Source organism: Solea solea, chromosome 6 (genome assembly GCF_958295425.1).
Source record: "Solea solea chromosome 6, fSolSol10.1, whole genome shotgun sequence".
Taxonomy (NCBI): domain Eukaryota; kingdom Metazoa; phylum Chordata; class Actinopteri; order Pleuronectiformes; family Soleidae; genus Solea; species Solea solea.
Genome location: NC_081139.1, coordinates 11,943,720 through 11,960,957, shown reverse-complemented (window position 1 = coordinate 11,960,957; position 17,238 = coordinate 11,943,720). Strand labels below are relative to the sequence as shown.

Here is a 17,238-nt window from a genome sequence, read left to right as displayed (position 1 = left end):
TACATTATTCATTTATAGAAGTTAACGTTATATCTTTAACATACAACATTATCCTTTCTAGGGTAAACATAGTGAGTTGTACAGCTTTTCCAGAAGAGCTGACCAGGGATAGTGAGTCGGTCTTGTCTCAAAAATAGTTTATTAACAATGTTCACGTTCACCTCAGATCAAACATTCACTACAACACTTTTACACTTTTCCTGTTTACAAAGCATGATTACAATGACCTAAAAATCTGGATCCTTAAACTTTTCAAATCCTTTTTTTGTTTTTGTTTAGATAGAGGAAAAGTTCCACAACACCGAGCAGAAGTGCTGCCCAGCTGTGTTTGTGTTGTGGGGTTTTTTTTGTACTGCAAGGACAATTTTTAACACAGTGGCACAATGTAATCTGCCTTCAGATATCAACAGCTGTATCGGATCACTTTTTGTGATATCATGTTCAACACCAGACCCTCTGCTGCATCTCCATGGGAACGCTTTCATCGTTTGTGCAGCTGGGAAAGTTATTCAACACTCTCCGCTGACCTTTAAATCAGAAGAATTCCTTCGTGTTAAGTGTGTTGTGACCTGGGAACACGATGGTCCAAAAATTAAATGTATATGATCTTTCACCTGATTTAAAGGAACCCTATTCTCCTTGTGTTCACATTTAATCCTATTTATCCCGTATGCCATACATTATGTCCTATGTACATTTACATCCATTGTAAGATCAATGTGTGCTCAGTGGTTTTTGATATACATGTGTATGTTTGTCACTTTGTGCTTATAATTGGAACATGTATATATGTATTGTTATCATTATTTTCTCTTGTATATTTAAGTGTTAAGGATTCTACAATGATGCAAGACAGGGTCGTGATGGTGCTTTTGTGCGATTGTAGTCAAACAATGCCCCCATTTTCAATTTTCTCAGAAAAAAAATAATTAAATTAAATTTTTTAAACCTAAGCAGAAAAAGCAAGTTGTGGTTCCTTCACTGGATCACCCACTTAGGAAGCATAGCATGTGCTCGGCCAGTAGAGGGTGTAAAGTCATACGACATAATAGTAGGTACAGACCATGCCGTTTGGGCAGGTTGTAGCGTATCCTGGCATCATGAGGACGTTTCATGCAACATCGAACATGATTCTGCACATACACACACACACACACATTTCTTCACCCTCCTTTAATGACAGCAACATGCAACTAATGGCCACACACACCACGACGTAGCATGAACGACTGAGGTGGAGTTAAGGAATGCAGTGAAGCGTCCTTTACACTCAATGCAACACATTGAATCGTACACAGCTGAATTCTTGGCAGCAGCTCTGAAAGGTCAAAGGTCATCATCTCTTCAGCTACGTGTTTCTCCGGGTGAAGTTGAAGTCATGCTTGCCATAAAACTGAAACGGCATAATCAGGCCGATCAAGATAGAACAAACGTTGAGAGTGCATTAATAGATGTATTCACGAGGGGAGATATTTCTACAAGCTAAATAGCCGTCTTCAAAATCTGAGGGTCGCCTACAGTGTGACCTTTGACTGTGTCACCTAGTATCAGGTTCGCATCAAGCAGCTGGTCCACCTGGTCTGAAAGGGAGGACAACCTGAAGGCACAGCAGAACAGAGAAGGCTCCAGGGACAACAACAACAAATGCCTCTCACACACACACACACACACACACACACACACACACAAGTGAGCTCCCCTGAAACACGGAAAGAATGTCATCCGACTGGAAACGTCCGCACACGCGACGGACAGGGCATTTCAAACAATGGGCCAACCCGTCAGACGGGATCACGGCAGGCGGGACCGGCTCGTTTACATTGTTGCGTCGCTGCTAAACTCAGTCACCTGCGATAAACAAACAAGGGAGGTTTCACTACACCGTGGTCCTTGTGTCATTCCTGTTGGAGCCGCGTCATCTCCCTGTAGGTCCAAACAGCGTTTTGTGCATAGTTGAGTCATACTGGCTTGACACCGACTCCACTACATCAACATCCACTGACACAGAGTGCATGTGAATCATCATCGATGTCATACAGACACGGGAGCTCACTATTTTGTTAGCCGTGATCATATTACAGAGACGCTACCTTCTTCATCCTCAGTGTGAGTGCACTGGGAATGAAGAATGCTGTGGGAGTGCCAAGATTTCTTCAGCTCTGTGAGTGGCGAACGGCACTGGAAGCCTTTATGGTGGATTCGCACGGGTGTCACAGTGACAATGCTGTGTAAGATGAGCTACAACACAATGGAGAGGCCGAAACTTTACCTCGCTGACAAACACGACAAGTCGACGGTGGTGTGGAAACAAACAAACAAACAAACAAACAAACAAAAAAAGGCACCCGCTCTTCCAATTAAAAATAAATCCACATTTCATTCTCTATTATGACCAAGAACTGATGCGAACAGGACAGTGTGGACAAGACTTTACTTAGATAACAAACTAAGGTTATTGCTTGTCCGAGCTCGTGAAGAACAACATTGCAAACAATCGGCTGACTTTATCTCGGCCTTATCACATTAACCTTACAAAGAAAAAAAGGGGAAAAAAAGTGGGAAAACATTCTATGAGTAATAGCAGATTTGGAAAAAATAAAATTAAATGCAAATCAACAAGAAACCTTTAAACATCAATTTCTAAGAAGCGTCGTAATCTAGACATAACGTCTACTTCCTGTATTAGGTGTGTTTACGTTGGATTTCATCTGCCATTTCTGATATGCCAAATACATTACAGAGATGCCACTTGGTAAAAGGTGAGTCCTTTTCATGCAGTTTCTTCTCTTGTGTTTGTTGGTCAGTTGGTTTTTAGTGGTGTTTGAACCCGTTCACAGCAGAGTGCAACCGCTTCTCTTCTTGCGCTTGCGGACCTGCAGCGCCGCCCTGGTGGCCATCTCAAACACATCCCGCACGCCGTCCTTGGTCTTGGCGGAACACTCCAAATAGCCAAATGCATTGATCTTGTCCGCCATGTCTCTGCCTTCGTCTGTCTTGACTGGCTCCTGCACAGTGACAGCAGAGATTGTTAGGGACCGTGTGAAAATGATCGTTAGTCACAGCTATGTTTTCTCCTTTGGCCTGAGGGAAAGATTTAGTCTTAATTTGTTTAAAGAGAGGAGGAGAGTTTATTAGCAGTGGTAAATAAACCATGTTGTCTGACTAAAGCGATAGGTCACATTTATTACTGTATTGTGAGCATAATTCAGAAAGTAAAGGATGTATTTGGATTAAAATGTTTAAGGATGTGGATTAAGGCAAAAAGAATAACTGGATTTTAGCTGCAATCCAAATATGTATATATATATGTGCTTTAAGAACTTTATTTAAACAACTTTTAACCTTGTGTAATGGTGAAGTGTGTTGACCCTGTGTGCTTTATCCTAGAGGAGACACCTCTCCTTCAGTAACTCCTTTCTATGCCTTTATAACCTTTTTTTTTTATGCTTTGTGTGTATGCTTTACAGATAATTGTTTAGTAATATGTTGTTGTTTTGGAGAAGACATACTGAATTAGGGAAACCTCTTATATTGAAAGCCTGAACTTCTACATGTCATACAAGCTGAAAAAGGTTTTATCCTGCTATTTTTATTTATTTTTTATTTTTCATGCACTCTCCAATCCAGTAGGTGGTGCTAATACACCTGTAGTTTATTACGTTGCTGTAACAGAAGCTAATCGGCGACCTTCGTGTACGAGAGTGACCCCGAATTCACAACAGAAGTTGCCCCCCCCAACGCTTTCATGTCACTTGTTGGCAACATTTCAGATGTTTTAAATGGCAGTTTTCAGTTTCTTCTGTCTCATCATGTGAGCGGAGCCGAATGTCTCGTCACACCCCTTGTAATTACACAGCCGTCAAAACAACCTCAACTCTGCAGAGCGCCTACCACGTTACTATTTTAAGGTGATGAATATGAGCAATCAACGGTCCATTGACCTTTTAGGAGGCTTTCATACCTGCTTCATCTTCGTCAGCTCTATCCGTGTGTGCTCATCATTCCTCAGGTCCTTCTTGTTCCCCACCAGGATGATGGGAACATTGGGACAGAAGTGCTTCACCTCGGGCGTCCACTTCTCAGGGATGTTTTCTGTCCCAGAAGAGACGAGAAGTTAACCGAAATACTCAGGAGACGAACTGTAAAAAGGCCAGGCAGTGCAGAGTCCCTGCACAAAGCACTTCTCACGATGGATTACTCTGCAGATCGCTCCAGGCAAAGATGTTTTTAGCTGCACTAATCCCACCTTTCATCAAGCCCATGAAAGCTTTTAACAGTTTGCTCTGCTGATATGAATCGTAGCACCAGAGAAATGCAACTGCTTTCTCAGACGTTTAACTAGAGGTTACGCAGAAAACACAATAGGCTCTTTGCACAGCTGGGTATCGCAGCTGTGTGGGAATGGTGTGCCATGTCTTCCCTAAGCATTTCGAGTAACCATGGCAACAAAAATCACGAAAAAAATATTCTAAACGGTCTAAAAAAAATACATAATTCAGTGCAGCCTCAGAGTGTCGGCATACTTTAACGTAGAGAAGAGGTTCAAACTCTAATCGCAGCTGTGTGGGAATGGTGCGCTATGTCTTCCCTAAGCATTTCGAGTAACCATGGCAACAAAAATCACGAAAAAAAGATTCTAAATGGTCTAAAAAAAATACATAATTCAGTCCAGCCTCAGAGTGTCGGCATACTTTAACGTAAGGAAGAGGTTCAAACTCTAAACAGGTCACAAGACTTGAGACTTTTTTCAGCGAAGTCCATGTTTTGATACCTGTAACAGCATTTATACAATCACAGTTTAAGTTTTGTAGTTTTCTTTGGAACTTTGATTTTGTGTATTGCACCTGACATCACACACTCACACACGCTTAGGTCCATGAAACTAATTCAAAAACACTCTAAACAAACACACTACAATTCCAACCTACGCAGACATATTTTACTTTACGATGTTGCTACAGTGTGGTTGTTGTCTAACCGTGAGTGTTGTTTGAATTCTCATATGAGGATTTTCTTAACATCTTAAAAGTGCACAGAATGTCTCCTAGACCTCCATTTTAAAAGCAAATTCGAGACTTGAGGAAAAAATGATTAAAGATCAGGGTGATTTTTGTCACCTGTTTTTCAAAATTTTAAATGGGGGAGCTCCTGAAAGCCTCTCGGCGATAGCTGACATTTTTGTCCAACCGCACAACGATATCACACATTCAGAGAGAGAGAGAGGCTTCACTGTGTCAACAGCTCCTTACCTAAACTGTCAGGGCTGTCAATTGAGAAGCACATGAGGATAACATCTGTGTCTGGGTAGGAGAGAGGCCTCAACCTGTCGTAGTCCTCCTGGCCTGCAGTGTCCCACAGCGCCAACTCCACCTGGCACAAAAGAAAAGTAAAACTTTGTGTTTATAACACATATATATATATATCTAGACTGAACTTTATCACCATCTCTATAAAAATCTCTATCTTCTCCATCTCTATTCTGAAAATAAAATAGTAAAATCATATTTGGTTGCTTCTTTTCAGATGATATAAGGGTAACATGTATGAAATGGTCACACGGCGTTGTTCCGTGTTGTCGACAGGCCTCTGAATTATATTAACATGTGGAAGATATGTGATAGAACTGATATTCTATCCTAAGGAATCTGCTGGTTTACACTTGTAATATAATTTGTTTGGAATGTTCCATTCATCTCCTTTAGTCTGTATTATGATGCCATCTGAATATGTTCTGGATGAATAAACAAACATTTAAACAATCAAAACATCAACATGTGACCAAGTTGTAGTTTTTAATATTACCTACTAAGAGCTATGATTATTTGGAAGATGACCTTGAAGCAGTAAATGTTCCCAAAGACCAAAAGTTTGATCTTTTGGGAAATTTGTTACACACACATACCTTGCATTTTACTTGTGATGTGTGTGTTTTATGTAAGATGATTACATTGTACACGAGAGAGTCGGTGTGCAGATATTTGCTACTCATCACTATAGCAGCTTATCAGAGCTTCATACGTCCGTCATGTTGTCAGTGTTGTGGAAATTAACTTGGGGACTGAGCTTATCCCATCACACCACTGATTAATTCAATTAGGGAAAGTGGGAGATTAGCAGGCATCAAAGCAGATACCTTCTGTCCCTGTGCAGGCATTAACAGCCCTCACTCCTCTCTGCTCCAAAGCTGACTCACTGTGTTCGAGGGAAGAAAGGAAAGAAAATGTGCAAAGTTTTTAAAAACTGGATCTACCGCATGACAATAGATGCTGCCCACGGAAAGAGCGCACGCATCAGTTGACGATCCCTAAATAGATTTTTGCAAAGGCAGAGGGTGGGAGGTAGCTGCACACTGCTGAGACTAGAAGAGCAACCAGAGCAGCTATGTGTTCCCAGTGGACACCAAAAACTTTAGGGAGGAAAAGAAAAAGTGGGAATGAGAAAACCCCCCAAGCTATTTTGAGAATCTGTCCTATTTTTTAACTGAAGGGGGTAAAAACAACAAATCAGATCGAGCCACTTGCATAATGGTCAAGTCTAACAGAGACACCATTCTTCCAGAGAGTACCTTAAAAAGCCAACAGTCATATCTTCACCAAAATGATCCCCTTCTCCACTGATTTCCATCTTGAAACCCTTACAGTTAACCCCTCCTCGCTTCCCCACAATTAGGTGCGACCAGGATGGGAAATGAGAAACATTTATCGGGCCGGAGGAGGCGGAGGAGTGTCCGGAGGGAGGGAGGGAGGGAGGGAGGGAGGGAGGGAGAGAGGGGGCATTTGCCAGTAGACGTCCCAGTTCTCTGTCTGAACAGGAAACTGGGAAGTCCAGTCATTTCCTGTTTTGCCGAGTGGTGATCCTGAAGCGGTGGTCGGCTCAAGAGAATAACAAGCCATCTGTGGCTTAGGCCTTGACCCAAACTGCAGACTCACTTGAGACTCAGTCAACATATCACTTGCCCTAAGGAGTGGGTCATTGAGATAGTTGGTTTAATGAGTCCAAGTGTGATATATACTGTACTTACTGTAGTGAAATGTCAGCTGCTGCTGTGACTACACACACACTTACTCTGTTAGTGCAGGGATCTACTGTACACTTCATCTTCCTGTTATCATCACAGTGACTGGTTGACAATGGGCTGATTATGTTTGCATTTAAATGTGGTCACACAGTAACAAACACCAGTTATTTTCAAGATCTAAGTGTTATTACTGTGTCGAAGCGGAGAATTCTAAATCGAACTAACAGAAATTACATTTCCACTCATGTCTATGAAAGGCTTGTCCTTGTAACTGATCATTCCCAATTTTCCACACCATCTGTGCCAAAGTCAGCTTCTTTTCTTATATATAATATTGTGGTTATTTCCCACATTATTTCACACAGTAAACTACTGTTATCACAAGATTGGAAAACAGAACAAATAAAGAAAAAAGACACAGAAATGTGTGTCCTAACAAATTCCCATAGTAAAAAAGGAAGGCTCTTCTTTTATGCTACTTCCTGTAGTAGATAATCGCACAATACAGTGGGTTGCTTTTAATATATCTCCATTTTAAGGCAGTGACTCTAAATGATGATAATGACTAAGTGGCCCAAATCTTAATTTACTTTAATAAAAGCTGTTAAACCCCTCCCCTGAACAGTGATTATCCAATCACAGTGTGACAAGTGTGGCTAAGCATGGCGGGTCTGTTGAGCTTTGCTCCATGTTAGTGAATGAGTGATATCAAAGCTCTCACAGTATGAAACCATAAATATAATAGCAAACATAAAGAAACACATGAGCACTTAGTAAAACTGTAATATGTAGTCACCCATAGACCCTATAACAGGACAGAGTCATAATAAAAGTATGACAAATGTACTGTGTTGGATTCCAACACAAAGGGAAGGACTTTCTTTGTACCCGATGACAGAGGATTATCACTTCTGAACTATTCGCTTGATAGTTTTGTAGTTCCAGGAATAATGCACAAACCTGTCTCCCATCAACCTCGATATCAGCAATGTAGTTCTCAAACACTGTCGGAACGTAGACTTCAGGAAACTGGTCTTTACTGAAAACAATCAGAAGACAGGTTTTTCCACACGCTCCGTCCCCGACAATCACCAGCTTCTTCCGGATGGCGGCCATCTCTGCGGGGAAACAGGAGGAGATTTATCAGAAATACACGTCCACAAAACGAAAGAGTGCTGAGTGAGGAAATTATCAGAAAAAAAAAAGATTGTTTCCACTTTGTCAACTATGTTCTACAACACAGACTTTTTAATTATCTGTGGAAACTGCGGCAAGACATTTATGTCATACACATTGTTCACTCTCTCTCTGCTCATGCTGTGTGGCCCCACAGCTACCACTCATACATCTCTGAGTGACAGCACTGCATCACGTTACACCTGTGGGAGTGTGCTGCTGATCTACACACTATCACAGACAAACTGCAGTCCCAGACCTCCAGTCCCTAGTGCCCAGTCTAGACTACAAAGCTGCAGGAAGGACAGAGAAGAAGGAATAGAGCGGAGCCAGGGCAAGAAGGAAGTGTAAAGACAAGCCGGGATATGAAGGAATATAATAGCGGGCTTCTACTCTACTTTTTGTTTCTCATCGCAACCAATGGGGAAAAAGGTGTGTCTTGAAAACCAGGGCAGCTGGTGATGATGGCACGGTGTCCTAAAAAGAAATGCTGCTTTTGTCCCCTGCTTCAGGAACACTTTAGTAATAGCATAATGTTAGAATGACCTCCAGCCTAATATGGATTAAAGATCAAGAGCTACATCTATGTTGTGCCAGTGCTAAAGCTGGTGTAGGCAACACATTTTTCATAATAACAGCATTTTCAGCATGATGTAAATCAGCATTGAGGAGATCTGGACCATCAGAGGAGACTTCACAGAGAGAGAGAGATTGTATTGCCTGTTATACTAAGCAGCTGTACACATCCTTTCAGTAGAAAGGCTGCTATTCCATCATCAGTGATGACTGCCCATGCTACAAACATCCTTTATCAGAGAAATCAATTCAACTACAGTCGGACCAAACGCAACAATATAAGAAAAGCATTTCAGAGATTTATGTAATAATTAGAATTGACTGAGTGATGCTAGTGCTAATGCGGATAGTGGGATATTTGTCACCTTTTGCTGCACTCAGCAGGGGGCAGTTGGGCCACGTTTTAGTTGTTAAGTTTAGGAGCTCCGAGCATGCCGTAGTGCCAACATGTCATGAAAGCATTGAAAACAAAAATATTGCCAAACTACTTTAAACGCAGCTTTGTATCCCAAACTTTGAATGTTATAACTTATACGCTTCAGCTGTTTTACTCTGCGTAACTACAGTGTTGACTTGAGCTGGAGTGAGGATGAGCAAGATGAGTGGGCCATGCTGCTGCTGCTGCTGCTGCTGATGGATGAGCTGGAGCCCTGCTGCCTGGGAGCAGCTGTGCATATAGTCATTTGGCTCCTCACCTCATCCACTTTCTGCCAGAGAGTCCTGACAGCAATCCTCTTCATGACAGCACCCACTTATCAAAGGCAGATCAACTTTTAGAACTGTGGGCCCAAAACTGAAATCTTACGCACACGGAAAGAGAACTTTTCCTACGCGACCTTTCTCTTGTTTGTACTAAAAAGGCTTTCTGTAGACATCGTTTCAAAAAATGTCTGTATATACACATAAACCGCCAACATGACTCGAGTCTTATGAGTATACATAACAGGCCTGCGTGTTGTGCTCTAATGCTGCCACAGAAATACACCAAAAATGGAGAAGAGGATGCGGAGCATGCGCATAAAGCTAGCGTGGGTTGGGGCTATGACATCATCATTTTCCAGAAGTTGGATACTGGTTGTATACACAGAAAAGCAGGGATGGAGCAACTGTCAGCATTCAATTTGATGAAAAACAGGCAACAGCTCACAAATATCTAAAAACAACAACAAAAAAAGGAGCCATGGGTGAGATCTTCATATATGTTTTTGTCTTATGAAGAGTTCAGCTCTAAAACATTGGCTTTACACTCACACTTTCTGCAAATGCAACCAAAGAATTAATTATCAATATACTGTATTAATGGACTCACTGTTGCAGTTCTTCTTAACAATTCTGAAGATGGAACCACGTCAATTGCCAAATAAAGAAGCCCTTATTTACTGCAACTTCACATTTTGAAGTAAGAGGCATTTGCATTTTATTTATGTATGTACTGTACATGTAGATTTTAAAAACGGAACACATGAACAGAGATTCACGCCTTTGCTTTGTGAAAAAGAAGCAGACGACTGACAAGCTAACCAGGAGTCCCAGCAGAAGTTGTAGGTGTATTTTGCTTGTTTGACAGTTTTATTAAATTCCTGGTCACTATCTTCTTGAAGAGCATGTGATTCCTTTATTAAATCTATTTTCTGCCTTGTGCCCAAAGGCCCACTCCTCTTGGTGCCACGTACTGTGTTACAGCCGCAAAGAGGATGGAGATATTGAAAGACGTGAGCAAAAACTAAGACTCTGTAACTTGTAGAGTTCTGACTGCTTTTACTTTCTTTTCTCTGACTCAGTGCAGCATAATAATAGACCATAAAGAAGATTGCTCATAGAGATTGCTCATAGACTGTATCAAAAAAAGTCTCCTGCTCCACACATAGGACTTTTCTTGCTTTTTTTGAGACCCAGTACCTGGTACCTGGTGCTTTTTTTAGTACTGGTCACAGAGTGTGACTTCCGACACAAGAATCGAACCTCAAACCCGCCATTTATTGTTTTTAAACTGGCAAGAACATTACAGCAACACTGTCTGCAAAAATACACTGTAGTTCATAGACGAGGTGCAGGCATTCCTGTGTTTAGTGGCTGACAAAGAGGATCCAGAGAGAGAGCTGTGTTTGTCTTTATATAAAACAACGTCACGGCAGTTTCGCGCAGCCGTGCGACCCCGTCCACACTGAGGAGATACTATGAAGTAATGGAAAATGACGTGGCTGATACCCAAACCGAGTCGAGTCAAGTGGAGCTCTGTATAATGGAAAAGCGCCAATAGTGAAGCAGATGGGAAAGTGCCCGACACCTGTATTCTCTTGAATGTCCATTGGAGGCAACTCAACTGTTTGCCAAAATATGTCAGTTTGACTAACTTTTAACTGATTCATGTTGTCAGAAAACCTTTTAAAAGGGAGTGTATTATTTCAATCACTAATTGGAGGACAAGGGCAGTGTTTATCATCCCGGGTCCTCAGGGAACACTGTCCTGCATGTTTTAGATGTTGCCCTGCTCCAACACACCTGATTCAGACGAACAGCTCGTTATCAGGCTCCTGCAGCACTTGATAACGAGCTGACCATTTGAATCAGGTGTGTTGGAGCGGGGCAGCTAATACAGCTGTTACAAATATTTGGAGCACCTCTTGATATCACTCAGTACAGTTCACTATACGGGCTGCTGTGTCCAAAATGAATACTGACAAGCCTGCTGTACCTTTGCAGCGCTTTTACAGGGAACAGGACCAGCGATGGCCTGAGCTGGACGACGGGCACAAAGCCAAACAAGTAGGAGACAGCAGCACGGCAGCCTCTGAAGCTCTCTCTGTGAAACAAAACAATCTACTTCCTGTTCTGTGAAGCCTGGGAGGAGTCTTTTTGGGGTGAGGTTCTGTTTGGACAGGCCTCAGCAGAGCCAGAACACAGAGAGCGCTGCTGCCAGAGGCAACACAACACATGTTAGCAGGCACGCATGCTCACTCAGACAAACAGTACATGTATATATGAACAGTCCCTTTCTGTGCACAGTGCACATAGCATGTTCTTAAGCTTGCAATACATGACTGCTGTGTCGCTGTTCTGCTTCGTCTTTGGCACCTTTGTTGTTTAGACAGGGAGTGTGTCTGCTGTGTGCAGACTGCCGAGCTGCTGCTTTGTTTTACATTGGATTTGCCTTTGAAAACTGCCATAAATCATTCACGTTTTAAATACTGTACATAATTCTCTGTACTCAACTAAATGCCAGGACTCTTCAGTATGAAGCTGCACATCCGTTGGTCCTGCAAACATTTCACATTTCAATAAAAGCCTTGTTAAAAATGTGAACCGAAACACTAGAGTGCGTCAAACATGGGGAGTGTGGCTGCTCTAATCTGATAACGTGGGTGCCTTAATGAAAAGCAAGATGTTCTGTGACAAAGATGTGCCACACATGCATCCAGTGTGGTCCTGGCCTTAATGATATTGGAAAAGGAAACATCTCGATACATCCCATAAATTCACAAACACGCCATGAAGCCAAAGACTCCAGCTACCCATGACTGATGCTCAATTTAGAAACTAATGGATGCTAATGACAGCAGCAGCTGAGGAGGAAGTTTATGGTTGCCAGCAGTTAATGATTTCAGCAGCGTTGTCATCCTGATTCAACCTGTTTATCATGATTCAGCTGTCAAAAACTATCATTTACCCTCTGCACATTCACACCAGTGCCTGATGTTATTCTGACTCAGTCATGACGAATGTGAACCATTTATCTGCAACCAGCCAGCATCAGCTGACACACCTGCGCCCCACACACACACACACACACACACACACTGTGCTGAATGTGAGTGAGGGTCTCGCTGAAAAATGTAAGTGAATTGATGAAAACGATGACAAGAGTAGAACCAATCAAACATCATTCAATTCAGGTCACAGACTTGTTCATTAATCTGACTGTGAGTCCACAGATACAGTTGTTCATAAAGCAGTCAATCATGCTGAGGTGACTACTCTTAAAGCTGCAGTTAGTGAAATTATTTTGTTCTAGGAAGTTAATCTACAGCGTTTACTTAGTGACAAGGGTCTCAGAGTCTCAGAAGTCTGTCAATCTAGGAGAGTGTTTTTAAGTATCCCACAACACTATACAATTACACAAAACAGTAGAGAATAATGAAAGTCTGGATGCTGATTTTGCACCTTTCCCACAGCATGAAATTATAGCATTAAAGCACTTTCCTCTAGCAGTGGCTTTCACCTTTTTGTGTCGCAGCCTTGAATAACAAGGAGTGTCTAAGCCCTTGGTTTTCAAACTGTGACACGTGTACTACCAGTGGTACATGAGCTTCTTCTGGTGGTATCTGAAGGAAAATCAGAAACGCTGTTCTAACTGTATTTGCCAGGGTATGTGATCGAGTGGAGCTGAGGAATTATGGAACAAATAACAAATAACAAAAAAATTATAACTAATAGTGAAAAGTCTGTAGCTGACTTTGCTCGACCTATTTACACCACTGTTGGTGGTAACGTTGGTGGTAATGGTGTTCCTTCAGGTAGTACTATGTAAGTTTTGAGTTCAGCTCTGTATGAATAAACTTGGTGTGGTTGACACATATTATGAGAGACATTTGCTATTTTCCTCTATTTCTCTGTTAATTTCTTAGGATGTTTAACTGTTGGTCAACAATTTAAATGACAATAAAATTTAATGGAAAAATAATTCATATGAAGTGAAAATAGTAGTAGAGGGCAGGGCGAAATGTGCACAGACTTGGAAGCGATGTGAGTGTTAAGTGTAAAGTAAACGTTAGGGAAAACGTTCATCGAAACTTGATCCAAAAACAACACAAGGTGCCATTAAATGCACAATAAAGCAACGCACAATTACTTCCTACAGCAAGCTGATTATGATACCATGGATTAGATTGTGACCCTGATGAAGTTTCTATACTCACAAACGTCTAATATCAACAGCTGGTTTTAACAAAATGGTACTGATATTTTCTTTGGTCTGATGTTCTGCAAACAAGTTACAAGAAATGATTATTTGACTTGTCTAACTGGTTTCCCAAGGCTACACCACTTTCCTTGAAATACATACAACAAACTATGCAACCAGATACTGATTAACATGGGATCAGTATTTTCAGGGACCTCAGTCTAATTTTGTTTTTACATAAAGGCTTCATACCAAACAAGGCTACAGAGCAGTAGAAAACAGATTATACGCAGATATTAACATGTCAACTTGTTTAAGTGCTTTTGTTGTATTATCAGGAGGACAAAACTTAAAAATTGTTTCACTTTACATTTGAAGCAGACCAAAATAAAATGTAAATTTCATATTCTCATTATTTAAGTTTACCAATTATTTAAGTATCAAAATGACAGCTTCTTATCAATTAGGTCATTTAGGTCAAATAGGAAATCCATCCTTTTAGTGTAGGAGTGGAGATACTGTATGTCCAAACAAAACTGTTAAAAACTGCTCAAAATCAATGATTAGTGTAACCAAAAATTGATAAATAAAGATCAATTTTGTACACAAAACAATGCCATGTGATTTAATATTCGATTACTACTTGATTTATTGTTGCAGCCCTAATTTGAACACATCAATAAATGGGCCAAACAGGCAGAGTCAGTTAGAGTCTGAGTCAGACAGCCTGTGACACTGACGGCCCACACCGCCATAATCTCGACATACAAACATCTTATCCGATTAAATCCAGACAACGTGTCACATGCAAAAGTCTAAAGTCAGCCCCAAAAACGAATCTCATGTTTCACATCAATGTTTCACATGAAACATTCACGACTACAGTGAAAAGATTCCTGTGTAAAGTAAACTGTGAACTCAGGAGCATAAAACTGAAATGATGGTGCTAAAGTCTCTTACACAACAGCACGAGGACACACAGCAGCTCAGGTCAGCTTCACACATTCTTTGGTGCATATGTTACACACAAACACAGCAGCTCAGGAGACTCACTGAGTCATGACTTTACTGGTCCACCCATGAAAATCACTGAATGTCGCAGCAGTGAGATAGTCTAGGAAATAAAACCCACTATGATCTTGTTGAGGACAAAAACCTACTTCACAAAAAACAAAAAAAAAGTGAGTTTTAAGGTTCTAAACTGAATATTGATACAACATAATAGAGATAGTTTCTTTAAGACAGGGTTTGGATATTAAAGAAATACTTGTTAGTTCTCTAAGCAAGCTTGGTGAGAAGACTGATACTACACTTACAATACATCTGTATGTCAAACATGTAACACGTGACGGCCAGTTAGCTTAGCTTAATTTGAAGAAGCTTCTGTTGACATCAAATGAATATAAAAAAAAAAAAGACTCCATAAAGTCAACTCATAACAATAAAACCACAGTCATTTTTGTTTTTTACATTATGGTCTTTGTTTGACACATATTTCTCTTTGTCCAGGCAATGTGCTAAGCTTAAAGTTAAACAAAGCTACGATAAGCTAAACTAAGATAAGCTAAGCTATGCTGACCGAACTGCTAACTATGTTTTGCTTAATAACTTGGGTAATAAACATAAATTATACTTAAAAAGTGGATGTAGTCTTTCCGTTTGATGGCTACTGAGACTATGTATGGTTATCCTCCAGGGGGTGACTATTATTGCAAAAAAAGTGAGGAAAATGAGCCTATATATTAGATGATTTACACCAGTAAGCAATCCTGAAGAGTTAATGATGTCAATTTTGTAAATATGCAGGGCATGTATGAGTTGACACATGCGTGATTGATATTTGAAATTGTCCAGTAAGACCCTAGTTGTAATTAATATTTGTGAACTTCTGCACAAATCATAAATCTGGAGGTTTCAAAACTGGAATTCAGATTGTTATGGTGACTTCATGATCAGCAGCCACTTGATCATAAGCAGAACAAAGACGGATTTTCTTTAATAATTTACAGAAAGGGCTACTATGAATCTACAGATAAAATATTTATTGGGTCCTGCACCTTAAATGTCAAATACAGACATGCATTTCTGTTTTGGGAGTCAAGCTGTGGAATGAACCAACTGATGATATGAATTTACAGCTGTTTCTGTGTTGAGATAAAAAAAAAAAAAAAGAAGCTTTAACATGTGAATCAAGGACTGCAGTTTTCTTCTTTTTCTCTTTCATATTCCTGATATCCTTGTATGTTTCATAGCCATTAACTTCAGCCAATTCATTTCTTTATTATGACTGTGGTTTTGGTTTCGGTTATGACTGTGCTAGAGTAAATTCCTTATTTTTAGTTGACTTTTTATTTTATGAGGCTATTTTTCACATCTTTCTTAATATATATATATACACAGTATATATATTCCAAATATAATTATATACTTGTGTTTTACATTTAAAGATGGGCTCAGTGCTATATTGTTTTGCCATTCAAAGGGATTGTGTACATTATGGCTTTCTAATGTTTCTACAGAATTATACACAAATACAACTTAAATTGCTGTGTTTAGTAAGCAAAAAAAAAGTCTGTCAGTTGCATATTCAGGCATTCTTGTAAAATGCAAAATCTAAATAAATCAATATCTGAGTTCCTCCTCCACATGTTTTCAGTTGAGTCTCAAATAAAAGCACATTACTGATCAATAATGAGAAAATGAAGTGTTCCAAGCTCATGAGGAGCTGCTTATTGGGGACACACTGTACACACAAACAAGATCTGCTGCTTTCACTCTGAAACTATGACAACGAGGCTATCAACAGTTGAACTTAAACACACCAAGTCCACTCTACAAGTGCACTGGAAATACTTCATCACATTCACACTCAGTTATTAAACTATTATTACTAAAGCAGGAAAAAAGGGTGTTGGTACGAGGACAAGCCACCACCTTATTATTATTCCCTGAGCCAAGTAGCCTGAAGTGAGCGATAATTACTGACAAACAAGACTCTTCATTCAAACTCTCAGCCTGGGTTTCATATTTACCTGTGTTCAGCCAGATGAGAGGTTTTTATCAGTATCAATATCAATCCGCGCTTGGTCTTCTCTCCCTTCCGTGTTCCACACACTGAGAAGGAGGCTCACTCAGTCACTTCTTGCTGCAGTATTAGCTTATTTTATAGAGGGAGCTGGAAACCGGGGCAGGCGAGCAGGATCCTCCCACCAACACCAGCGACAATCCACGACACACTCACTTCCGCTAAGACTTTCAAAATAAAAGATGGACTGTTATGCCCCATCTCATTCCCAATGGCTTATATAGTGTAGATGTAGTCTTTTTTCATAAAAGCTCAAACCAATAGCCCTCTGGTTACAAGACAAGTTCTCTTCCCTTTGTGCTTCCCTAGCGCTGTCTCTAGTCATATTTGTTTGTTGAAAACAAAATTCTATTTATGACATGCCATCACTGAAAAGACGCACAGAGCTTTGCTTTCTGTTGTTAACATATTGATTTATATGAGTGGATTAAATTTACAGTGAGAATTTTACCTGTGCCAAACCATATACCTGTTTCTGCAAAC

At 40.4% G+C, this 17,238-nt stretch overlaps 1 protein-coding gene across 1 annotated transcript; it reads right to left on the bottom strand.

Annotated features, from left to right (window-relative positions):
* Positions 1 to 116: 116 nt before the first annotated feature.
* rhoca (ras homolog family member Ca) lies at positions 117 to 16,853 on the bottom strand. The gene is made up of 5 exons (XM_058631750.1): positions 16,703 to 16,853; positions 7,979 to 8,136; positions 5,250 to 5,370; positions 3,962 to 4,092; positions 117 to 3,005 (listed from the first exon to the last, which is right to left on the bottom strand). The coding sequence occupies exons 2-5, from the start codon at positions 8,132 to 8,134 to the stop codon at positions 2,832 to 2,834; spliced, it is 582 nt and encodes a 193-aa protein (XP_058487733.1). The 5' UTR covers positions 8,135 to 8,136; positions 16,703 to 16,853; the 3' UTR covers positions 117 to 2,831.
* Positions 16,854 to 17,238: the final 385 nt, after the last annotated feature.

Bases quoted from the DNA above. Each gene is read 5' to 3' on its own strand.
- rhoca (XM_058631750.1), bottom strand. From the start codon at position 8,134: ATGGCCGCCATCCGGAAGAAGCTGGTGATTGTCGGGGACGGAGCGTGT. The intron at 5,371-7,978 runs GTTTGTGCATTA...CTTTTGTGCCAG, and splicing joins TCGAGGTTGATGGGAGACAG to GTGGAGTTGGCGCTGTGGGA. The intron at 3,006-3,961 runs GTATGAAAGCCT...GTCACTGTGCAG, and splicing joins AGCTGACGAAGATGAAGCAG to GAGCCAGTCAAGACAGACGA.